Source organism: Corvus kubaryi, unplaced genomic scaffold (assembly GCF_017639235.1).
Source record: "Corvus kubaryi isolate FWS band 111438036 unplaced genomic scaffold, C.kubaryi_AGA036_p1.0 37394, whole genome shotgun sequence".
Lineage (NCBI taxonomy): Eukaryota > Metazoa > Chordata > Aves > Passeriformes > Corvidae > Corvus > Corvus kubaryi.
The window spans coordinates 15,166,899-15,192,895 of NW_024581133.1; the positions used below are offsets into that span (position 1 = coordinate 15,166,899).

Genomic DNA, 25,997 nt, shown 5'->3' on the forward strand with positions numbered 1-25,997 from the left:
AAATCATTTCTTTAGGCTGGGAAGCCAAGACAATGAAGGCTCCTGCTGCTAATGCAACGGTACCTGCAGCATCCCCAGCAGGACCCCTGAGAGTGAGCACAGCCTCTCACAGCCCCCCCAGTCACCTTGGAGCGCTTGAAGGTCCGGAGGGCCCCGTTGTGCACGCTGGGCGCGCTCTTCCCGACGTACAGCGGGTTGTGGAACAGCAGCCGGTCCCGGCTCGTGAACTGAAGAGACCAGTCCCAAACACATGGAAACCTGAGGCCTTTCTCATCACCCAGCTGAATATTTTTGCTTATAGCAAATTCCTATGAGAAGTTAACATTCAGGCAGATTAAAATCGAAGAAAATCGGCTTATTCATGAATCCTAAAACCAGCACATAACTATTGGGCAAAGAGGAGCAGGGATGTAATTTAGAGGCAGCACAGCAGAGCAGCAAGACAGCAGGAGAAAACAGCTGCTCTGCATTTGTGCAGTTACTTTTCAATTACATTAAATTGTTTGTTGGCTTACTCTTAACCCCCAAATTGGCATTTTGAGAATACAGCAACAGTCCCTCAGTACTCTGCTTCTTCGTAAGGTTGCTACCTACAACTCTAAAGGGAAAATATTTAACAAAATAAGTAAGTTTCACTTTTATCAGCCATCAAATGTTTTCTACACACAGTTCTGATAAGCTCCAGTTCTCAAAAACAAATTTAAGTGTTCAGTTTTCTAAATGCTTCCATTGTACATTACTATTGGAACTTTATGCAACATCCCCAACTTTTTCAACTATTTAAAAAATTCTATTAAGAGATTTCAAAGTTTGCCTGAAGCATGAAATTCTCTTTATGGCCTGTCATTCTACTTCCTGAGTTCCAGATACAGATTTGCTTCCTAGAGGAGTACAAATAATAATGTACAGTAGCAATGTTTCCCTAGGAAAAAAACAACAAAGGAATTCAATAGACTTTTTTCTTGGATAGTTAGTCACTGTCTCTGCAAAGATCACCTGAGAGGACACTGTGATTGTATTCACCTGGGGACCTGAATATTTTGCCCCAAACAGAGTGTGCCATTTTGAAGAACACACAGGAAGCATTTAGCTGGGATGCTGTTATTTCCAGGGGTCAGGCTGTAGTCTCCTGCTGGACAAGCAGCTGCAGCCTCTCTTACTCACAGTGCTTTCCTTGACTCGCTGGTGAGGGCAGTTGAAGAGGAAGGTGCCGAACAAGGAGATGCGGGCGCTGTCGTACAGGATGGTCAGGTACACCTCAGAGAACTCAAAGGCTGCTGGGTATTGTTCCAGCAGCTGCCAAACACAGTCAAGGAACATCAAGAACAAAGGAGACTGGGAAAAGAAACAAGGAATTATCTGATTTAACATAAGCTTTTCCCAAATCATACTGATTTCTTTGCAGTTAGGGTATTTGGTACATTATTCAACAGGGTAAACTATTTGGAGTCTTGCATTTTTCGTGATACTATGCAACTGTAACACCCTGTATTCCTGTTTAGCCACTTGCTTTCTCAGCACTATCTTTGCATAGCTTTCCCTTCTGTGTAAAAACACAGTTCTTTCCCGGGCTCCCCTCATACTTGTGCAGCTGCAAAAATCCTTTCTGCCATCTGTATGTCCCTCATAATTTCCAAACTAGTGCTTGTATGAGCCTTCCTTGCCACTTGGCCTTGTTTTTACAATGTATTTACTTCCTTGTCTGAAATGACTAGAGAGCTTTTAATTCAGCCATGATAATTTCTCTCTATTTCTCTCTACATTTTCTAGCTCTTTTCCATAGCAGCCCATGAATGGCAAAAGTATAAACCATCATTTATGTAAAGCTTTAGAAATATTTCCTCCTTCCCATTTTCACTCTTCAGTATATCCTTTCCTAAGGCCAAAATAGCTGCTTTTCATTATTTCCCTCTTGGCATCTCATTTCTTTATCCCTTCACACATTTTCTCCGCTTGGTGCTCAGTGCCCTCGGTTTATCTGTGGGCTCCACACTCTGGGGATATAAATTCCTGTTCCGTGACTCTGGGCATTGTCCCTGAAAAAGGTTCCTAACCGGGGTCCTCTGTGCTTCCACCTGCAGTTAGCAGCCCCTTCTTTGCCATGAAGAGGCCAAACAACATGAGCTGGCAGTGCTGGAAGCCGAGCCCTGCGCTCCCCTCCCTCATCTCCCAGCAGCTGTGTCTGCTCATGTGGCTGCCTGCTCTGAAAGCACAGCAGAGTGATAACTTCACAGGGATGGGAACAAGGATTGGTAAAACACACAGCAAAACTACCCCCTCCAAACCCTCTCCTCACCTCCTTTGGTTTCAATTTGAAACATGAGCTGTGTTAGTGTTTGTAGCAGTGAGACGCTTTCATGTGTAACCCTCAAGCAACATAAAAGCCCATTGGATTGCACTTGGTATTTCACTGATTCTCACATGGCTACAGAGGGTAAAGAAAAGATACCTTTCCTCTGATATTACTATAATGAGATTTGAAAGTATTAGAACACATTTTTACTTTTAGATTTCTGTACGAATAAATGTTCAGGATGATATCAAGCAGATACTGTGATCACATGCAAATACAATTAATTTTTACCTCTTTGTCAGATCTCTTTAAGTGGTTACACCTATCTAAAAATTGATATCCTGCCATGACCCATTCCTTCTGTATTAAGCTTTGAAATCCAACAATTGTTCGAAAATAGGGATCCAGCATGACTTGAATGAGAGAAGCAGCAAGACAGGTCAGGTCCCGTCCCTCTTCCTCTGCAAATAACATACAGAATGTACAGAACATATAAGGTATAAATGCACAGAATTAGATTTCAAAGAGCAAAAAGGTGCAACTAGGTCCCATGGTTTTCTTAGAATTTCCTTTAAAATATACTTTCAGTTGTTTTAATTGTTCTCATAATTAAAAAAAACCCCAACAAACTAGAAGAAAGACACACTTCTTTTTTTCTTAAACTGAGATTTATACTATAGAAAGGGTTCCTGCAATATCCAGCACAGCAGTGCATTCATCAAGAACAAAATACCCACCCAAATGCCCGATAGTTAAACCAAGATGTGTTGAGAAGAAGGGTGTTCATGCTGCTAGAAATTTTCAGCATTTTTCCACCCTGAAGCATTCTTTGGAAGGCCATTACATGGGCAGAGTGGGATATACCAGCCGAACAGGTCTTGTAAAAATTACAGAAATGAGCAAGGTTTTCAGTGTCTTTTTCCCTGAAATATCTGTTTGCACAGACACAGGGAGTGGGCACTGAGTGAAATACTTTTGTGTATAGAACCTCTGAATTAAACTGATATTGCTTATGCAGGGTCTATTAGCCCAATTAACACAGTACAAAGATTCACCCTAAGGTTTTGATTCTATCATCATTATGAGAACAAAACCCACAAAGACTTAAAGCAAAATATTCCTTTGATGCTAAGGACTATACTACAGTTCAGATACATAAGAAAACTATTTTCCCTTCTAGTTCCCCAAATGCCTGAGATGTTCAGAAGCCGTGGTGTTTATGTACAAAGATTACGGCTGATGTTATCTAAATCTGTTTACCTACATTATCACAGTAATGCTAATAATTACAGCGTGCTCTCTGTTGTATTACCTTGTAGAACTACAGAAACGTGCTTACACTCCATCATATAGACAAGCTCAGCAGAATGCTTAAGAAAGGCTCTAGACAGGAAAAGAAAGTGATTTAACAGTTAACAGAAGTTCAGTCTACATGAAAAAAATATTTGGGTTATCTGTATTTACCTAACTTACATATTAAACCAAAGAATCCTTCAGCTGATGCACTGCTTATTTACAGTGCTGAATGCTTTGCACATCCCATTGAACATCATTTTATTAATGGTACCAACCTAATGTACTCTAACCAGCGAGTGTTTTCCAGTGAGGACAGCCACTTCTCTTCAGTTTCATCGAAAGGCTCTGCAACAGGGACAGTAATTACACTGCAGAACAACTTCCAGTAACAGTCCCTGTCAGCCAGGTCAACTGGAATTCACTGCATGTCAGGAAAACCACCCCCATGAAAGAAGGACAGCCCAGCGTACCATTGACACAGAGCTGTTTGAGTTTGATGTGTGCAGCCTGGATTTCCTGGATGTTGGGGAGACACTTGTCCAGGTCAGATTTGTAAACGTCACTTCTCAGGGGATGGCTTCGAGTTATGGCATTACAAATCCTGCAGGAGAAGAATCAGCAGGTTTATTGTTGGAGAGGAAGGTAACAGTCTTTCAAGAAACATGCCACTGTCTTTAACTGCAAGCAATTAAAACCACTTAAAACATGCACCTCATTCTAAAAAAAGAGTTTGCTAGTTCATATTCAGGAGATACATTGCTCCTCCATAAAGCTACTGACCATTTTTGGTGTCTGTTAATTACAAAACAAAGAAATGGAAAGGTTGGATCATTAAAACATTACGTTAGGGAAATGAAATCTGAGGCTGACTGACAGTTAAATAACCCTATCCAGTTTTTAGCTTTCCATCATTTTTAGTAAGACTTATCTATGCTAAATAAAGAGAACATATATAAAGTTTATGAAGTCAGGAAATCTGACAGTGTTTCAACTAAAACTCAGAGGTCCGGCCTAACACACAATGCAGGTGTTTGCACTACTACAAAAGTCACCCTACAAATTAAACCAAAGAACAAAAATATCAACCTTGTAAACTACCTACACAAAGCACTAAATGCCTTCAGTCTTTCATTAAGGACAGTGAATGACAAACATTTCACAGAAATACCATGTGCATTGTGACACTAAATCTATAGAATTGTATTTCCCAATGCCACAAATGAAGGGGTTTTTTTACTGTCTTGCTGAAGGAGGTAAGAAAATCTCCACCAACGTAAGCTGTATTACAGAAAATCTGATCCTTTTATCAATAAATTCTGTCATCTGAATGATTAGCCCCCTAAAAAATAAACATACCTTAAAATCTGAAAAGTTATTCAGTATTTGAAACTGGAATGGCCTTGAATGAAAATTGTGCCAGAACCACATCCAGAGAACAGTCTCTCCAAAGTTCCCGCACTAAACACTGCAGTGTCACACTGGGTCCCGTCCACTGCCACCCACTGCTGTGTCACACAGTCACCACTGGTGTTACCCCAGCCCTCTGATTAAAGAGTAACACAACCAATCATTTACCTTTGATCGATTCTTCGCTGCTGCAATACATCTTTAATGTTGGCCATTCTCACAAGGGCACTCCCGTTGGGGTGATTCCAGGACCATAACTAACACGGGGAAAAAACACAAGGAACACCACAATAATTCAGGTTAAAGCTATTCTGTACAAATTTTTGACTTAATCCTATGCACAGAACTCTGTTAATTGGCATAAACAGCCCCAAGGTGAATACTATGCAATGACCAGGAGCAGTACCCAGAACAAAGAGGACACTTACTGGCATTCGCCTCCCAATGAAGGAGTAGGAGTACAGCTTCAGGTCCTGATCTGCTAAGGAAGATGGAACCACAAAATATTCTGGAAGGCTTGTGGAAAAAACATGATAAAAAAAGGTTACTTTTCCCTGTGTTTTTTACCATCTTCCCTCTTGCTGCAGTGCTGTGTCACCAGCTCAGTCAGGCTGTCCCAGAGCAGCCCCTGGGCACAGCTGCCACTGCCCCGTGTGAGGGCTCAGCCGTGGTACCAGCACAGCCCTGAGGACGCTGCTGAGAAACTGTGTGTCCCACGTGGAAGTACAGAAGCACGAAAGCAACAGATGCCAAAACATGACATTTCCTTTAGGGACGAGATCTGCAGCATCTTTCATCTGGGGGCCTCTCCAGAGAGCAGCACAATTAGGAGGTGCAGTGCCCACTTGGGTGAGATGGAGGCTATGGGAGACACAGGACAAGACAGCCCAATTCCCTCCTGCTGGTGTTCCAAGAGACACTTACCAAGTGGAGATCATATAACCTTCATTGACTGAGCACACTCTCCACTCGGATGCACCTGTCCTCTTGATTTCTCTATCCCAATCTGAGTAAGTTTCAAACAGAGGAGTCTGCTGACCACTGGCACTGCCGATGCCACCACCACCACCTCCTGGGTCTATGCCATTCACCTTCTTTGCTAGGAAAAGGAAAGTCATCAATGCCCATTAAAAAAAAAAAATCAAACTCTTTACCTTCCTCATTACAAAAATAAACCATTAGCATCAGGACTAGTATTATCTATATTACCTATTGCTGTATTACAAGAAAGCAGTGATTTAATGACAGCTTGATGATAGAAGAAGATGTCAGTGTATTTTTTTCCCTGCAATTTTAACAGAAAAGCAACATAAAATTGGCCTACTGTGCTGCTTGATAGAAGCCAAGGCATACTAATACTCAAGAACAAATGTTATCTCCAGTCACAGGATTTCTTTCTTCAATATGCCAAAGTTTGCAACATTTTAAAAACATGAGCCCTTTACAGGCTACCCTTTAATAGGTACCATGTCAAGAAAGCAAAATAAAACTTACATAATTTCAGCAACTTTAAATGACTGCTGTATTAACAGCAAATAAAAGAAATGGAAGACCATGTTAAAATATAGGGGTTTCTATATAAATTTATATTTATATCCACACTAAAAAAATCACTTTGTGTCTAGGAACCAGGAGCTTACAGAGGCTGTTACTGTACAGAAGGATCTCCTTTGCTGGTCATCCTTTAGGTGCCAAGGGGACAGTCAGCTGTGCCAGAAAGAAATTACATTTTGTTTCTTGACACTTGAAGTACATTTTTAGATGAAAGTAGAATAAACTGAAATTCAGCACTGTTACCTCCCCCATGAAAGCTCTGAGCTTTAGCAAGAGCCTGCCCAAAGGAAGCAGAACAGCGTCACGGCTCTGCTGACATCCCATAACCTGTGTGGTTTCTGCTTTCTGTATCTATCAACTTCATTCTTGCACTGGCACTCTGAGTACTTAGGATTTTCAGAAGAAAACAGGACTAAAATCAGACTGAAGTAGTTCTTCAAAGACAGTAAACAAAAATATGATCATTACAAAAAGAGTCAATTTTCCTGTTTAATGGCAGGATATGTAACTATCAAATATAGCCTGGGAAAGAAACAACGTACACACACACCAGAGCAATGCAGGCTTTTTATGTTCCTCAGGAAGCACTAAGACAGCATTTCACCTTTTACTTCGCTGGGATTAGCAGGAATAGAGAGTCATTAAACAGCACTGGAATTGCAAGAGCAAAACCAGAGATCTATGGGACAAACACCAGGGTTCACAACAACATGAACACCCCAACCCAACCCAACCAAATTTCAAACTATCTTAGGAACTGCAGCACAGCGGAACAACTCTCCTTTGCCATTCTGGTCTGCTACTCCAGAGGAAGATTTTTACCCACCTTATGTAATTCTTCCACTAGGTAATTTTCCATATAGCAAATGGTATTTTAAGGACAGAGTAAAGGCAACTTTGTGACAGACTAACATTTTATCGGCATTTTATTGGCAAATTGGCTTCCTCCCTAGTACTTTATAACATGAAAATACATGGACCTTAATAACTGCCCAAGCTTTATGAGGTAAGAAATTCCATGTGTAATTATGTGTGCAACATTATCACATGCACAATCATTCATGTGCATGCACAGGGCAGTCATAGAGGCACTCGCATGAAAAGCATGCATTGTTTTGCAAATTTGAAGGCCTGATCTTGTAATTCCACAAGAGGTTCATGTTTTGTAACAGGCAGGTCAGTGATTTCTAGTGCCAGCTGCTGAGTTCAGATCTCAGTACCACAGCTCTGCAGCAGCAGCACGCTCTGTGGGGAGGCTTGTCACCCTACAGCTCTGATGGCTCTCAGCTGTGTCTTGGCTGGGGAACACTCAGCAGTGACCGCACAGCATTACACTAGAAATCAAGTTCCAAAGGCATCTTTGCAGGCTTACCTAACTGACAAGGTTCAGTTGGAGATTGGCCTTGAGCAGAGAGGGTGTGCTCCAACTCAGCAGGGGTGGTGGAGGTTTTGAGTGGTAAGAACTGCCTAGTAAGCCTCTAGGAAAGAAGGTATGGAGTCCCAAGTTGCACAAATCCTCCTGCAATACCACCAGAAGAGAAACTTATTCCCAAAAGAAGGGCAGGTGAGCAAGCCTGCCTGATGGGACATTCACTGGGTACCCAGAGTACCAACAGAGACATACAGTAGGAGGATGGAAACGTGAACTGAGAAACAGGAGTATTCATGCTGGCACGGTTTGGCTTTGTTTAAGACAGGAAAGACATTTCTTTGGATTTTGGTCATTAATGTCTATCCCAAGGAATGACTTATAACCATGAGTAAGAGGCTGGGTGCAGAACGAGCCTATTTTTTTACCCTTGGAGAAAACCTCAAATGCTTTTTGCCACGGCTTCTGGACAGAAGTCTTAGTAAAAATACATATCACAAAATAGGAAAAAAGCACAATCCAAGTACTTTCATCCTTACCTGGATTATGATATATTTCCCCAACATACTCAAATGCAAAGAGAAGCTGAAGATCCGTTGGCTGAGAATAATGAGCTATTGCAAGGCACACCTAGGGAAGAGATGTTTATTACTGTTATTTATAGATCTATATAGACAAAATATTATTGCCCTTAATTTTAAGTGTGAAATATGCAGAGCTGTAAAAAAGCTAAAAATCAGTATTTTGATTTTTTTTTTAATAAAAAGAGTACTTATCAGTCTAGCATAAGAACCTAAGAGTGGCCATGCAGGGTCAGTTCCAAAGGTCCAGCCTAGCACTCTGTTCTGACAGCTGTCAGCAATCAATGTTTAGGGAAGAGGGGAAAAACACAGAAAGAACATAATGGAATTTTACCAGGACAATTTTCAACAACTAACAATTCAGGCATGTCCTGTACTAAAATCTGGTATCAGTATTTAACAGCATTTGACAGATATTTCTGCTACAAAGTTGTCACTTGGGCCAGGAGGTTTTTCATGTGTGACTTCCCTTTACAAAAACCATATTGGTTCTTCCCCTAACATTATTAAAATTAAGAGTGCAGCACATGATTTAGGATTAGATTCTAGACTTAAAATACCATCAAGCTTTTCTAGTCTCTGTCTCTTTGAATGTAGACATTCACTAATAAATACAAAAGATTTGACAAGAATCCTAATGTCTAGAAGACTTAAATTCAGGAAGAAAAAAAAAATCAAATAGAGATTAGTGCTGTTATTCTTCAAATATCAGGACATGAATGGAGTCTTTAACTTCATCCTCTTCCCTCAGTATTTGCTTCTGCATTTTACTATATTGTACCTTTTAACCAGGGACAAAGACATAGTCATAGTGTAAGCCCACATTCTTACCACCCAAAATTCTTCCTTTTTATTAATAAGTCTTTCTTCCCTTCAACTTTTCCTGACTTTTCATATTTAGAAACACATTTACAAAATTTATACCAAGTTTAGCAGTTTTGAATATTATTTTTGAAAAACATCCTGTGCATCCAGAAATGCAAGAAATTGTTTTCTGTTAGTGAAGGAAAGTTTCCTTATTGTAATAGACATAAAAGGAAGATTTGCACCACAGAACTGAAGGAGTACCAGTGCTGGCAGCAGTGGGCCACGGGAACAAAACTCGAGAGCTCAGTTATGCTGAGTTCTGCATGGAGAAAGTTGCTGTACTTTTATTGTTTGTATGCAACATACATGGTGTTATGGAACCTTTAGTGTATTTTTATATACCTTGGCTTTTGATGGGGGACAGTCCTCATTATTTATAAAAGCAGTAATGACAGTAGGCTAACTTGAGCTGAAAATGTTGTTTTGCAAACACTCCCCAACAAAAAAAGTTGAGTCCTAGAACAATGTTTTCTTTAACTGTTCTCCCCACACTTTCAGTTCTACAATGAAACTGCAAAGGAAAATACAGGACAGAACACTCCAGGGGTGACAACCCCCCAAAAAACACAAACAGTACAAGTGTGCTTGGAAAACTGTGTAGCAGGACTTTCCAAATGAACATTTACAAGCTCATTTCCAGGATTTGATAAAAATTTTAATGGCATAACTGGAAGCTATGCACATTTACTACATCTTGTGATTTCGGTGTACACACCAAAGCTGAAGAAGCCAGCTATTCAACAATATGTGGCCACTTCTAACTGATTACTTTTGGCTATCACAATAACAATCTGGTTTCACAATGAAACAAAATGGAAATCTGTGTATATACACATTTTGACTTCCATTATTCTATGTAGCTTTTTACTACAGTAATTGATTCTAGCAGAGCTACTCCTCACCATTATTTATGGAGTGAAAGTTGAAAGCCTTTTACAATGCTAATCTACTCCCAAGGCTTCAGGACAAACTGCAGGAAAAAAATTCCATTGTGCTGCCAAATGACACAACAGAAATACAGTAAAACCTATTTTTAAATAGGCAGCAGCTGAAATCTCTGTCATTTACTTGCCACATTTGAAAAAGAGAATATGTGTGTGCTGTGTGAAGCGGGATAAAATGGTGGGGGGAGACAGATTAAGTTCCCCACAAAAAATATGAGACCATAGTTGTGCTTTTAAATAAAGCAGGAGCTGGAAAATGCGCTGGGTGTTCCATAGAATAGATGTAACTCACACCAGGTATTGCATGGTTGAAACAGTCCACCCACACCATCAGGACCTCTCTTATTTAAAACAGTGATAGATTTATCCTGCTACTGTCTCTATTTTTACATTTTAGAAAAATTCCACTCATAGATCCACTAAGCAAGTGCTAAAGACATACTAATTTTCTGTTTATTCCTCACTAAATCCCTATAATAGCTTTATTGTCTCAGAGATTCAGCAGACAAGCACATTCCACAGATCTCAGCAGATTATGGCCATAAGTAGAACGCTCTTAAATTGGAAGACAAACATGTTTTACAGGAAGCGTTCTCATATCAAACTCAAAAATGTTTGGTATTCTTGCCAATTTACAATTGTGTAAAGCTGAAGATATTTAGGCTCAGACAAATAACAAGAGAATAGGCTGCTTGTTGGAAAGTTCATTTATTAAAAGCAGTAAACACAATGGCTGTAGTTATTTTGTAGTACAAAGCCATTTCCCTATGTCAGTGTCCCTTGTTCAACCCCTATCTGAGAAAAATTAATGATACTTTCACAGCACACCCTCCTCTTCAACAGGAATTTTACCAAGGGCAAGAGCTTCAAAGTATTGCTAATGCTCTTGCAGAAGAGTTGTGAACAGCAATATTTCAGATGTGCTAGGTTAGCATAGCCGTGCATTTCCTCTCCTTCCTTAAGCCAGGCTACCTGGCTTATGGACTCTCCGGAAAAATACTCTTTTCCTTTGCTACTGCAGTTCCTATCCCAAGCAGACACCTGCAGTAGAAAGTGACACAAGCAGGACTAGATTAGGTCCCAAAACCAGGTTTTGTTAATTTTCCTAGGCTGGAAAACCTATTGGGAAAATAAGCATTCAGCATTAAGAGAATTATTAAAATTCATCTCTATTTTTTAAAATACCTTTTACCTTTTCCCAGGGAAGTTGTGGCTGTGCCATCCCTCTAAGTGTTCAAGGCCAGGATGGGGCTTTGAAAAACCCCATCGGGTGTAGTGGCAGGTGTCCCTGCCCATGGCAGGGGGCTGGAATGAGATGAGCTTTAAGGGCCCTTCCAACCCAAACTGTTCTATGATCCTGTGATTCTATAAGTATACTTCCAAAGAAAGTTTTCTTCCCCCCCTCTGAAGACCATCAAGACAGTATCTTATGCATTCCCAGTGCCTTGAAACGTTACCAATTTTGTGATCTGTATAAACAATTAGAACAAGGTAATAGAATTGGGGAGGCAGGGGGAACACATTAGGAAGGGTCAGGACTGTTTGTTCAAAACTCTTAACAGTTTCATGTTATTGTTCATAACAATTAGGAAAGAAAAATGTTCCCCTCCATCCCAAGTGTTATGACGTAGGAAAGGCTACTTTTGATTGCACAGGAAACAAGATTTGAGATAAAAACTTTCCTCCTGTTTTGATTGAGCATGTGATTCTGAAACGGCTCTCATTCCAAAAAGCTTCCTGAAAGAAAAGAACTGAGGGAGTTGCAGAAGAGAAAGGGATGAGAAAATGGAGATATACTCATGGAGGCACAGGGTGTGTGCCACTCTGGGGCACTGCCAAGATCCATGTGCACAGTGAGGCAACACACTGGCCATCACCTAACAGTCAGAAGACCTACAGACTCACCTTTTCATACATTTTATTTTCCCAGTCTAATGTCAACTAGTGCCTAAAAAATAGCAGGAGTTTTCAGTTTGACTGTTTGCTGTCATTTTTGGGACAAAATAATTCCTTTCCTCTAAGGAATGTGAAATGCTTCTTTTTTCGCACTGCCTAACTTAAGACTTCCCCAACTTGCTTACCCTTGCTTCCCCATCCTCCACTTCCTCCCACACCCATCTGGCTTTCCTTCCTTTGGAGACTCTATCGCTTTATTTTAGAGACAAAACAAAATTAAACTGCTAAACAGTGGTGAGTGCAAATTTCCATTCCTTCTACTTTTCCTTAACGCTTGCTTCCCAAATATCCACTAATAAAAATGAAGAAGAAAATATTTACCTGGCTGACTAATGCTTAGACAGTATTTTATTGGGATGTATTGGCTGCAACAAGTGTTATGGATATTTTTCTAACAGAACTAATTTTTAAGCTTCTCCATAATAATTTACCTGAAAGTAAATGAATGTGTTCTCACAATGTTTCTGCTTAAAGGCAAAGAAAAACACCTCCAAGAGTTCTGCCAACATTACCCATGTGTCAAGTCTGTCAAAACTGTCCACATCAGAAGCTTGCTTTCAAACTTGGATCCTTCTTTTCACAGTATCCAAAGAGATCCTTGGAAAGAGGATCTTTCCAAGATCCTCAAAGAGAGACTCAGAATAATCTCTATTCTAGTAAGGCAGCTTAATCAGTTATTGTCCCTTATGTCCTGTTCAGCAAATAGAGACACTTCCTCAGGAACAGATTACACTCTCTTTGCCAACACTAATTTATGTCACTGGATGCTGCTGAGTATTGCCAGTACGTGCATGGAACTATGCATGAAACAAATTACTTAACTGCATAAAATTAGCATCTGTTCTCCTTTTAACTATTGCATATATCTAAAACTCGTTTTTAAACATGAATTACCATGGATATTGTTTTTGTATAACTATTGCTCTAAAAAGAACATTTGCAATCATCTGGCAACAAGTAGAGACATTTATACTCCTGTATTTTGAAATGCATATTTTAGTAGGCAGGTATTTTGTTTTGACCTAACAGGGCTTTATTTATAGAGTGCTACTCCTGTGTATTACTAGGATGACATTTAATTACAGCCTGATCTAATCTCGGCAAGTCTGAAGAGAAAGGTGGACAAGGTGACGATGTCCACAGGCCCCTCCATCCCGAATCCTGGATTCCATGGTTAGTCCCCTCCTACAGCATTCTCCCAGTTCTGACTGGAATTCCTGACTGAGCAGGATTCCCCTCACATCAGAACTCAGTTACACTTTAAGTCGTGGTCTTCCCTACAAAAGTTATGCACACAGTTATTTCCAAGTAGATAGCTACCAAAATCTTGTACAAACAGCTGAGTGTAAATATAGATTAAAGAGGCCCTTCAGAACTTTAAGGAGGCCTGATCACTGTCTTTTGTTTTTAAACATCAGGACAACCTTGCTAATACGTACTACCTGAAGGACAGGAACAGAAACCAGATAAAATCTTTCCATACTGTGGTGCCAGCATGCCATCTAAATGTCAGAAAGAACAAAACAACTCAATTCAATATACTGTGTAAGACCACCCTAGATGTGCTCACCAGCATCCCAAAATAATTTAAGCAAAATCCTGATACAGGAAAACTGATCTAAGGACCTCACAGTTTTATACATTTATGTTTTAATGCTAACAGAACAATATTATTATGGAAACATTAGATTAGATTAGCTGAACCTGATCTCCCTTCAGTAAAAGTGCTTCTGTGCTACACCCACGCAAAGCTGCAGTAACCTACCTGATGCAGCAAAACTGCAACAGTAACCACATAGATGATATTGGTACAAGTTTTCTTCCTCTCCTCTAATGAGCACATTCTGGTATTTGAAAATGGCAGTCGTTACAGTTTTGGTCGCCACCAGCACAATCTCTGTAACTACACATGCTCTGGTTGTCTAGACCCAGCATTTCTTCCTATCAGAAGTCATCACCTAAGACCATGTAATTATAAATGCCTAATGTAAGGGCCTTCCTAAAAGGGTTTCATTCTTTGCTCTTGCACAAGAAAATGCAGCACAAAGACTGCTGCATTAATGAGATGCTGAGTTTATGCTCTTCTCCTCCAGGCTAATCACTCCCCTTTGCTGTGACAGCCAATTACAAACAGTTGCTGTAAAGATATTGCAGGAGACGACTGCTCCAGGGGGATTTTGGAGAAGCTGTGCAAGGGAATGACTGCTGAAAGACTGCCAAACGTGGAAGGCTCCAACCTGCACAGGCAGCAGGCAGGGGGCAGCCAGAACAGGGGCAAGGCCAGAGCAGGATGGTTCTTTACGGGCTCCGGCCCACACATCTTCAGGAGAGTAAAGGGGCTGAGGCTGTTCAGCAGTCGCTCGGTCAGTAACTGCACGCAGACTTATGCCTGGGCAGATGGTCCTCGGGACTTACAGGGCTAAACTCAAACTTGATCCTACTGAGAAGGGGAATTGTTAAGCTCTGAGAGCAAAGTGGGTCATTCCTTACGAAATGCCGGCAGTACCACGCCACGGTGCTGCGGAGGTCAGGGGAGCTGGACCAGCGCGGGGACACCGAGAGCCGGGAATGCGCTCCAGCCTGGCCAGCTCTGCCCAGCACAGCTCACCTGGGCTGGCACAGCCCAAACAACACAGCACCACTGCACAGAGACCTGGGGCAGTGGGGGTACAAACGGGCAAGGAAGGAAATCTCTAGGAATGTACAGACCCAAGTAATTCCTCCTGTCAAGAGGTGTACAAGCCTCTTCTAAGGAAATGTTGAGAATGAGCCCAGGTTTATGTAGATTAGACAAAACAGTGATTCCAAGAGCTCGTTGGAGAACTTGCTGTGCGACACAATTAAGGATATCCGTAAGGCAGTACACTCAACCTCTGGGTAAATTAAGCTTATGACTTTCAGAAAATGTATCAAAGCTTGAAATATTTTCCATAAAAATGCAAACATCTGTTGTACAGCTGCAATGCAGCATTCTGATTCCAGTCCTTAAAAATACTTATTTAATAAATTAGTAACTTTTAAAAGTACAACAGATATGACAAGAAATACAGGTTTATCTTAGATAAGAAACAGTTAATACATCACATTAAGTTTTTTCCCTATTAGTTTTAACTCTAAATGTCTAGATATTCTCCTGTAACAGAATGTGAATAATTTGCAATTCTTCCCCCCACTTCTCTACCAAAACATAATAATACAAAATGTTCTTATCAGCACAGCTGTTGTTACACATAATGACTGCAAGGCAGGATTTCATAAGAAGATAATAATACCTTTTTTGCACTTTCGGGACCTGCTTCATCAAAACGAAATCTGACAATACGGAAGTCTTTGCAATAAATTATTAATTCAGTTGGATTAAACTTAAGTTTTTGGTTGGGACCAAGGACCTTCTGCTTCCTCTTGGTGTCATTCACTGCAAAGAAGAGACAAAGTTATTGGACTGTGTTCTGTAATTAAACACAAAATTGGCTCCAACAGATACAATAATGTTGCTACCAGAAGTTTTTTATTTAATAGCATATTTTGATTGAGGTAGAAAATTGTTAATTCCTGTTAGCAAAAGCTTATACTTCACTAAATTTAGGGTGAACCTCATGTTTTAGAAAAGGGGCAACAAATGTGGGCCAGTGCAAGACAATATAATAGGTCAATAGCACCTCTTTGTTTGTAAAAAATAGCATTTCTTCATCATGTTCTTCCTCAGATACACATTAATCTTTTCACAGGATCACAACCAATTTTGGGCATTGAAAACTTATAACCAATAATTTAGATTAGCTACAGTCAGAAAGCCAAGTGTTTAACAGCCCATGCCATAAACAAAATTTGAAAAATTATCACTTTTACGAAACTTTACAATTACAAGATGAAAAACATTCTTAACAAATAGGTTAGCCTAAAGGATCCAACAAATCAAAACTTGGTTCTCCACAAGAAGTATTTTGTGTCTTCAGATTAAGATGTCAATTGCCATTTACAGATTTTTGAGGATCACCAGCTATTAACTTGCTAAGAATTAGAGGATTGAAAACTACAGCATTTCTCTTGTCAGAAATCCCAGCTATATCTAACTGTCTAAGCTATGTGCTTTTTGTATTTCAGTGGCAGAGATTCAGATGATTCATTGTAAAAATGTTGCTAACAAAATTTTGTACTGCTATTAACAGGTGTCTCTCCTAAAACACCTGTTGATTCAGTATGGTGGTTATAAATTTAAAGCCAATAATACAAAGACCCAAATAAGTAAGTCTTCTGGCACCTCAAGATTTATTCAGCATTTAAGGATTTTATTCTAATTTTAAATAAACCAAATACTTCAAATCAGGGAAGACTAATGACATAAAACCTCAAGTACCAACAATTCTGCAGAACTTAACAGGCAGTTAACAGTTTTGTACTGAATAAGAACAAAGCCTGTCATCATACTTAACTATTTCTGACGTACCTGTGACAATCTGCTCAATGCATGTGAGTGGGACATCATGTTCACCAAGGAGGAGGTTTTTATAATGGAATTTCTGAAACACATGAGGTCACAGCCATTAATTGCAATTCTGCAGTTTGCAACCAGATGTACAGCACGACTTTGAAAAAACTACGATAAAAATCAGGCATGCCTAGGCTTTTCTGACAGGTACCACCCTTGCCTATTCACAGGTAATTAGAGGCTGTGGAAACAGCTCTTTTGTACTGCTGAACTGCACACCAAACAGTTTAGAAACCCCAGTGGAATATGCAAAATAACCTATTTGCACTGAATTTACTGAATTAGTATAAAAAATTACTGTTAGAAATTCAATACAATTTGAAGTATAAAATATATATATGGAATATAAGAAATCTCCAATTACTACTTTTGTAAGCATAGAAAGACAAAAATATTAATTCTACTTTCAGGGACAAGTTTTGACAACTACTTCATGTCAAAAATTAACTTTTTGAAGTAGCTTTGGTCAAACTTCCTAACCATTACTGAATAAGCATCTATCTACTTTCAGAGCTTTACATATCCTTAGTTAATGGAACATTTCTGTTAAAAGCCCCAAATGGAAGCGCAAACTCTACTGAAAATAACATACAGCTCACTACTTGGATTTCCAAACAGTGTTGTGTGCTGTGCTGTCCAAAAACCGATCATGGTTTTGAATGTCATGAGTTCTGCTTTGACAAAGACAAAAGAGTTCTCCTCCCTTTTCTTGTTGCTTCAGCTACAATGAAAACTCATTTCATGGTTACTTTGTCCTCCATCAGTAACACCAATAAATCACCACCACATTAAAAGCTTTGCTGATCTGACGCTTTCTAGCCTAAGGAACATTTGCAAACAGCTCCTTCGAGAAGAAATGTATCTGTGTGTAATTCCTGCTCTGCCTTTTGTAAAACCACTTCCCGGGGAAGCCTCCATACACAGAGGTAAATGGAGCTGGATATACTTCTGTACAAAACTGCTCCATTCTGATACTCTCAATGAAGGGATGGAATAGCAACGCATTCAGAACAGGACAGTGGAACCTCATCCTGTAGCCTTCTTAGAAGGCATCCATTTATATCAGATATGAGACAGAAACACAGTGTGAATAATTTCACTTATCCCATTCATTGTCATGATGCACCCATGTGAGCAATAACCAACCTGCAGTGGCATCGGGTCATCCGTAATAAAGGAAATCTTGAAGTTAGTGCAAACCAACTTGCCCCACAGGTCATACTGGCTTGTGTCTGTTGCAATGCACTTTCTTACAAAATTTACTTCGTTCACCACAATTTCACCTAAAACAGAAAAAGGGGAAGGGAAAAGGGAAGCCTGTATAATCTTGTAGGTACAACAATTCTAAGTCTGTAGAACCAAGGAACCCCTAACTCTTTACCTGTTTCAAGTTATCCACCTCTTCTGGGTAAACATGGAGTTCAACTAACACCACTCCAGGGAAAAGAGGAAACTATCCAAACATTCCAAAATGGACAATATTGGGCAGTAGTTAAGATAAAACAAAAATCAAAACCAACAGAAACAACCAATCAACTTAAAACCAAAACAAACCCCACAACAATAAAACCCAAAAGAAACCAATCCACACTCAAGCCCAAAAAAACCACACACCACTTCCCTTAGATCCAGAGATCAAGATCTGCAATCTCCACTATTAAAAATTCATTGGTTTGAACAACACTGTTCTTTAAACAAGCATACATTCCTGTACTTCACCTAATATTTATTTTAAAAACTGAAATTAGCTGGCTATTGTTAAGTACTTCTGAGAGTTTAATGAACTTCCTGAATTCAGAATAATCAGGCCACATCACACTTTGCATGTATAAAGGCATTTTCAGGTGATTTCAAAAAACAAAAACCAGAACACAAACACATTTCAAAGTTTTTACTGTGACTGTCTAATGAAGGTGACATTTTCTTGGTCTCTTTCATAAAACAGAAGATCCAAATGAAGAAAAAAATAAATTATGCTAATTGGTCTGACATAAGCATATAGGTAAATGAGACTGAGGACCATTTAAATAGAAAAGGTAAATCACTACACAAAATGATACTTTTCAGTTTCACAGCCAAGATTTCTGAAAGCTAAACAGTAACTCTTCCTTCAGGAATCTACCTTGGTAATTCTTTTACTCCTGTACAGGGCTTTCACTTCTGTCATCAGATCAACCACGTCTGCTGCTGTTGTCTACCATAAACAGCGTCGGAGTACAACTGTGTTCCAAGAAAAGTGTAATTTCATATTGGCTCTGAGATTTTGTTTAGAAGAAACTAAGGACTAACGATTGCTAAAGCCTAATTTGCTCATTATAGGTTGGCACGTTTAGTCCCAGTTGCCTGAAATGCCATCTCACAGTCCTGCTTTGCATGGAAACAGCAGCGCTTTGGGCAGCCGTAGTGGCAGAAATCAGTTACTGTGTGTCCAAGGAGTATGACCAGAGCCTGGAATAAATTTCCCATTTATCTCCTGATGTGGAACAGGTATTTTCCTCGAGTGCTTACCACTGCAGCCAAGTAACCATACCTTAAAAGGACTGCCTTTAGCACTCCAGACACTTGGGAGAAATGCACCTTTTGCTGTCTTGAGGCCCAGTCCCTGCACATGCTCCTCATCCTGAGCTATTTAACCCAGCTGTCCTACTAGTCCCACTGGATCTCTTGCCCTTAAAATGATCAGGGATCTGCCACTAAGAGCAGCAGCAGCGTCTCTGCTTTTGTCTCAGTTGCTCAGCTACAAAAATGTCTTGGTCTAAGTCTGTAGCCTTGAGCTCCCAGAATTATGAGCTGTATTCTGGCACTGTTTGGAGATGTTAGGAGACAAGTTTCATTGACCTGTGTTATCATATACATGAATAATCAATGCCAGAAGTGGCAGGAACTGTGAAAATGTCTATAAACAGATCTGCTGGAGCTTTGAAGTCTTTCCTCAAACACTGCTAAACTGTGCTTAAATAAGCTTTTGAATAGGAAAACAAAAAATCTGATTCTGACAGCTTCCGTACAAACAGTTAAAAGTTCATCCAAGTCCACAGCAACTGAAAACAATGTTTTATAATGGGGTACATGAGAATGACAAGCCCTACTTCTGTTAAACACTGTAATGAAAATGCTTCAATACTTAGCAGTGTCTGGCCTGAAACTTCTTAATGCCCAGCATTTCTTCAAATAATCTATTTACTTAAATAACTGCAAAAGCCCAAACCATTTATTGAAGCAATTTCTCCTGAGAGTTGGTGTTTTCAACTATTCAACGTGAAGTTCTAAGTCACATTCTGTGTATGAAGAAAAACAACCTCCTCACAAACTGAGTTCTAAGTAATTTTCATTCCTCCCTCTCTCTGTATTGCTAGTGTATCACTGCATTTCTAATAAAAATATATGGAGAGCTAAATACATCATGAAATGATGCAACTTCCATAGGTTTTTTTTTTTGGTAACATTCACTTATCTGTTACCAAGTATAATATTTTTTACTATGACACCAGAGACACTTGCTAAAAGCAAATTACTATTGCCAAACTATTTCAGTACTTCATGACTTTGATACAACAAAACAGTAATGAGATACATGCACACATCTTCAATTTGAATTTACTACAGTTTAAAACATGCCATCATTCTCTTTCTAAAGCCAGTCCTTTCTGCTTCCCTCCTCCATTCCTCATAATTGTGTGGCTACACTGCAACATGTTAATTCTAATCCTATTTTAGTGCAGCTGCATTTAATTTCATTTCATCCAACACAAACACATTCTGGATTTTCTGGCCTAGCTTATCTTCTGCTCTCAGGTTTACAGCCCTAACACAGAACTGTCCATTTTGAACCTGAGGATTACGGTATGGCAGGACAGAGAATGCATGCACACCAGATTCAGCCGAAGCATGAGAAAGTTTGCAAATTTAACAGATGCAGTTTCCAAACAGCTCTAGAAATTGAGAATTTTTTTTTTTTTGAGATGCAGGTTTGGAATTTTACATGACCCATCTTTTATCCCTCATTTGGACATCTATAATGAGCAATATAAAAAGGAGCAAACCTTTCAAAATGAAAATTTAGGGAAGTAGATAAACCATGTGAGTAGTAAGTGCAAGACTTGCACAATGAACCCTTCTTGTATTTGTAGCTGAGTAGGTGATTTCTCTATACAAGACAACAACAGAGCTATTCAGAGATATTACACTGCACATTTCTACAATGTAGCTGCTGCTTTTTTCCAGTAAACAGTCACAAGCTGTTCCAGACATGGAACAGCAGTCAACACTTCCATGTGACTCCAAGAGTCAAAGAATGATCTCAGGAGACAAGAGCAGTTTGTTTAAACTTTGACAGGAAACCAGAAGAAAAATTACAGGTTGCCACCCTTACATATAAAGCCGAATCAGGTTTAATAAAAATATTTCTACATTGAATTCAGGAATCACAAAAGTAACAGGAGATACTGAAGGATCCATCTAGCTAATACACCCTCCATTTAACATACAGCCTCAAAAACTGTTTAATTTCAGAACCAAAAGCACGTGCAATCTGACTGGTTCATATTTTGGATGTTAAGAGAATTCATGGTATGTATTTAATCCACCATAATACATAACCCACTACAATCCAAATAAAAACCAGACAGCAGAGCCTGAGAACTTGTGGGAGCTGGGAAGGAGGCACAAGGATCAGCCGGAGGGATCACTGGATAGCACAGCTGTCTTCTCCCCCAGCCTGCAGCCACACCACTGTGGGCCAGGCTTTCTGACAATTTAGTTCCTCAAAATTTGAAAACACAATCCCTAATCACTACATCTTAAAATAAAGGATGTTCTACACCATTTTCACTACAATATTTTTGTAACTTTTGGTGCCCTGCCTCACAGGATCAAGTTTAATTTTTTTTGTTTATCTTACAAAGGTAGCAATTTGTAACTTTTCAGGGAAGAAGGCTAATTTGAGTAGCATCAAGGACCACAACCTTATTAATGCATGAGGTGATAGAGACTGAGCAGTTTTCAACAACTCTGACAATACTGACTGAACACAGCAATGCTGCACAATTAAAGGAACCGAGCAGTTCACAAGGCAATATTTATGCTGTATTTTATATACACAGACACATACACAGATCAATACATATACAGAGAGATGGAGCATGGCACATGTCATATCAGCATACACATCTCATAATGCTAACAGGCAGTATTTTTATCACATTAAAAACCTGATACTTGCTAGAGGCAATGAATGGCTGAAATCATACTCCATAAATTAATAATGCAAATCCTACAAGCTCAAAAGGTTTGCAGGTATCATACCCACATGTTGCTAAAGGGACTTTCCCAATGCTGTACTAGAAGCACAAGAACAGATTTATCAGTATAAACTTTCTTTAGTGAGCATGGAAGCTCTATGGATGTGTTTCATGCCTAACAGACAAGGACAATAAAGGTCATTAAGTACTTCATGCAGTCCTACAATTTCTACCTAAATCCATAAAAAACTAGCACCTGAATACACTTAGGAAACTGAACTCCTACTTCCCATTTATAATGCTGATAGTGATTATACCCAAGTAAGACAAGAGGAAACCAGCTTATGTGAAAGATAGTTTTAGAAGTTCACAATAGAAAAGCTGAAGTTAATTCAGAAAGATAGTTTTAGAAGTTCACAATAGAAAAGCTGAAGTTAATTCAAGTAGCCATTTAACCACTAAGAATGCACAATAATGAGTTTGCTTGTAAAATATTTGGCAAATAATTAACTTTCGGAAATTCCCAAGTAAGAATTTCCAATAAAAACTTCATTAATAAGTAACTGAAATCTACAACACTTTTATCCATTTATCTGCTCTCTTGTGGAGAGAATACCAAAATAGTATGAGTGTATTAGTATGCGTCAAGCATTTAGATGTAAATGTCTCTAATCCACTTCTAAATGAATCTTCTGTTCAGTGTGCTCAGACACTTCCGAACTTAAGAAGAAAAAGTACTTGTAAGCTCATGAAATAATTGTCTTTCATCTATTTTCTGATTTTCATGAGCTCTTACAAGGTTGTTCCAAAAGGACAGCTCAATTCTTTGATTATTGGGGAACAAAAAACAATTTGCATTAATTTTTAATAGGAGAACCTGAGGTTTCTACCAAAGAACAACTCTGACCACTGCTTGGAGAGTGGTGTGTTATAAATGCACAATACCAAAAGAGCTTGCTTGGCCAGTCTTATTAGAGAATTGTTGTTAAAATATCATATATGAATATTTTACACTTTCTCTAATGTGCTGAAAAAGAGAAAAGAGCTTAGATAAATTTTTTAAATGCTCAGTAAGGGAAAATGTAGCAAAAAAATAAAGGCTTCCTGGTAAGTCTTCAAAGACCATCTCTGTGTTTCCCATGCACAAGCACAAGACTAAAATCAGTATTGTCCAATAATGGCTAATCTTTATGAACATTGTGGAAAAAAAAGGGAAAAAAAAGAAAAAATTAAAAGAAAAAGAAAAAGAAAAAAGAAAAAAAGAGAAAAAAGGGGGAAAAAAGGCAAAAAAAAAAAGCAAAAAAAAAAGCCCACAGCTGGGACCTGAGAAGATAATTGCTTTTCTGAACTAGGATGGGATGCTCCATAAAAGTTTTCCCCACATCTCAGAACAGCAGTGAAAGACACAAGAATGTACAGTAGGAAACAAACAACAGGAGTTCAGATGGCAAGAAGGGAACATCCATCAGGAGCAAAGCTCTTATTACCAAACTGATCGAAAACAAAGTATTGCAGAAAACTAAAAACTGCTTACAGAGTTGCTTTAATCCAGGAACTTGTATTACCCCTAAAATAGAAACAGTTCCATATTCAACATTCACTTCCACCTCAAGCCTTATGCTGGCACTGCCACTTGTGACAAACTTTGTTAGTCACATCAGAGAACTGATCCAGTCGAAAATGGATTTTTTCTTCCTTTTTTGACAGTTTGGATTTCATCTGAATTAGCTCTGATCGGGCTTTGGTTGCACAAAAAAGTGTCAGCACCAAGTAGTTAATAAGAACACACACCTGTGGCGAGAAAAATAGAATAATAAACAGCCCCTCTTGGCATCTGTATGTATGGGGCCAAATTAAAATAAACCCTACCACCAGCACCTCTCCAGTAAGAGTTTTAGCAATGACTTGGTCAGAGTTCTGTAAAGTGAGCAACAGACAAGCCAGTGAGAAGGGAGTGTGTTTGGTGTTTTGCATATTTTTAAGTCTGGCTACATAAACTACAGATTCCCAAACCCTGACTTTGCCTAAACAATATAATCAGTAACAATTTGAGAAGACTGAAGTTTTCAGCTTGTTATTTTATAACTATGTTACCAATACAAGTTGCAGATGCTGAACTTGTAATGTACTATTGCGTCTACGTTAAATGATATAGGTTTGGCTTAATAAATTAATACAGAAACATATGTTTAGAAAGTAGTTTGGAATCTTCAGTTCACTGAAGACTTGCTTCATTGGAAGAAAGTATAATTGCCAAGAGACAAAACCCCCAGTATCTTGGGCAGATGACAATTCAGAATCTATACTATCCCCTTACTGGATTTTAATGGCTTGTAACATTAAACGTAAGTGGGGCAGAGTGGGCAGCAACCAATTACTTTGCAACTTCTCTGCAAAATGCACATGTAAAAACATTAAAATACTTAATTTTAAAACAGGGTCATCCTTCTTCAAGGAATTATTCCCATATTGGCCGATGGCTAATCTGTTGCACATAGGAAATTATTTTTGCAGATGTTTACAAATACTTAAAATATATTACTAGTCAGAAGCTTTGAGAAATGCATTTCAGAAGAAAAGGCAGGACAAAATTACTCTATCCAGTAAAATCTACTTCTAAGATTGTATCTGGTACTTAGATTCTGCATGCAGACTGCCTTGGTAGTACTTATGTTGTGCCACAGTACTTAAGTCGTCCTTAAAAAAATCAAACTCAAACACAAAACAAGCAGTTAACTGAACCCAAACCACGCCTGAAAATTTATTTTGAGCCAAAAAAACTGTAACAGAAAAGAGTACTTACTATATACTTACTGTAAATGACTTCTTATTCTAAATCTAAGTCAAATGTTTGGTTCATTTTTAAACTTCTTGCAGTATGAAAAACTAGTTTGCAGAAACCTGTTCTTTCAGATTTGAAATCTAGAATTTGAAGCTCTCATAACTTACATAAAATTTTTGGTGATCTTTGTGTAGACATCAAAAAAAATTAAAACATCTACTTTAAAAAAGCTTTAGGGAATTGCATTATTTTCCAAATTACCATTCTGATCTTCTAATCTGGCCATTCTTAAATGTTGAAAATAATTTCATGCTCTTGTATGACACTGATTCCTGAAAACAAGCTGCAGCTGCAAAGCTTTTTTTGCTTCTTTTTTCAATATCACCTATTAATTCTAAAAACAAACAAATTAATTTTCCCAGTAACATTTCAGTTTCAAATAAGAAACTTGATGCAGGGAAAAAACCCTAACCCTGCAATATGATGTCTTACTCAGCTGCACAAGGAGGGAGTGAGCCTTGGAGAGCACTCCACAACACTGGAAATGAGAATCAACAGGTCAGAGTGCTTCGGAACAGTGAGGAGCTGCCTTCATGCAAGTTCTGTTCAGGTGCTATCAGCGCTGAGAGTCTGTCGCTACTCACCAGCAACACATGCACATCCTCAACAGATCAGGCAATACCTTCCTGAATATCAACAACTCATTCCAGATATATCCACAGGAAAAGGAACCGACAGTGAAAGCACATCACTTGTACCAAACTAAACAATCTCAGTTTTCCCTTTGAGGCATTAAGACAAAATGATTCCTAACAGCGAAGCAGGGCAGACCCGACAGATGTCGGGGGTTACTCATTAACCTCATTAACCTGGTCCCCGGCTCACACAATCCCCGCCCGGCCTCCGGCCCGAGCTGGCACCGAGCACTCACTGCACAGCGCGGCCTCTGCTCTCCAGCTCTGGGACACCACAGACCAAATGAAAATGCCAAGGTAGAGGTGCAGGGGTCCAAAGCAGTGAGAAAAGAACGTACCTGGGGCACTAATGCACAAGGGTGTCTCACTGAACAGTGTATTTCCCTCTCCTATCACATGATGTGTTGCAGCTGCTCTGGAACACATGACTCAATGTACTAAGGAATTGCAGAAAGCAGAAAAAACCAAAAAGCTGGGAGCTAACTTGTGAGAGAATCAGACTCTTCTAAAAGATTAAAACTTTC

General features: G+C 39.2%; 1 protein-coding gene across 4 annotated transcripts in view; it reads right to left on the reverse strand.

Moving 5' to 3' along the window:
- Positions 1–25,997, reverse strand: part of MTMR10 (myotubularin related protein 10) — a 42,666-nt gene that overhangs the window by 4,862 nt on the left and 11,807 nt on the right. For 2 of the 4 annotated variants that reach the window (XM_042038956.1, XM_042038955.1), the window contains exons 3-15: positions 17,903–18,039; positions 16,715–16,787; positions 15,540–15,682; positions 8,459–8,549; positions 5,921–6,095; positions 5,425–5,512; positions 5,165–5,253; positions 4,060–4,190; positions 3,865–3,934; positions 3,606–3,676; positions 2,585–2,754; positions 1,165–1,335; positions 126–308 (exon numbers count right to left, since the gene is read on the reverse strand). In XM_042038956.1, coding sequence (XP_041894890.1) covers positions 126–308; positions 1,165–1,335; positions 2,585–2,754; positions 3,606–3,676; positions 3,865–3,934; positions 4,060–4,190; positions 5,165–5,253; positions 5,425–5,512; positions 5,921–6,095; positions 8,459–8,549; positions 15,540–15,682; positions 16,715–16,787; positions 17,903–18,039 — 1,592 coding nt within the window. Of the gene's footprint in view, positions 1–125; positions 309–1,164; positions 1,336–2,584; positions 2,755–3,605; positions 3,677–3,864; positions 3,935–4,059; positions 4,191–5,164; positions 5,254–5,424; positions 5,513–5,920; positions 6,096–8,458; positions 8,550–15,539; positions 15,683–16,714; positions 16,788–17,902; positions 18,040–18,137; positions 18,182–25,811; positions 25,915–25,997 lie in introns of those variants that run through there. The other 2 variants (XM_042038958.1, XM_042038959.1) reach the window with 2 other exon arrangements.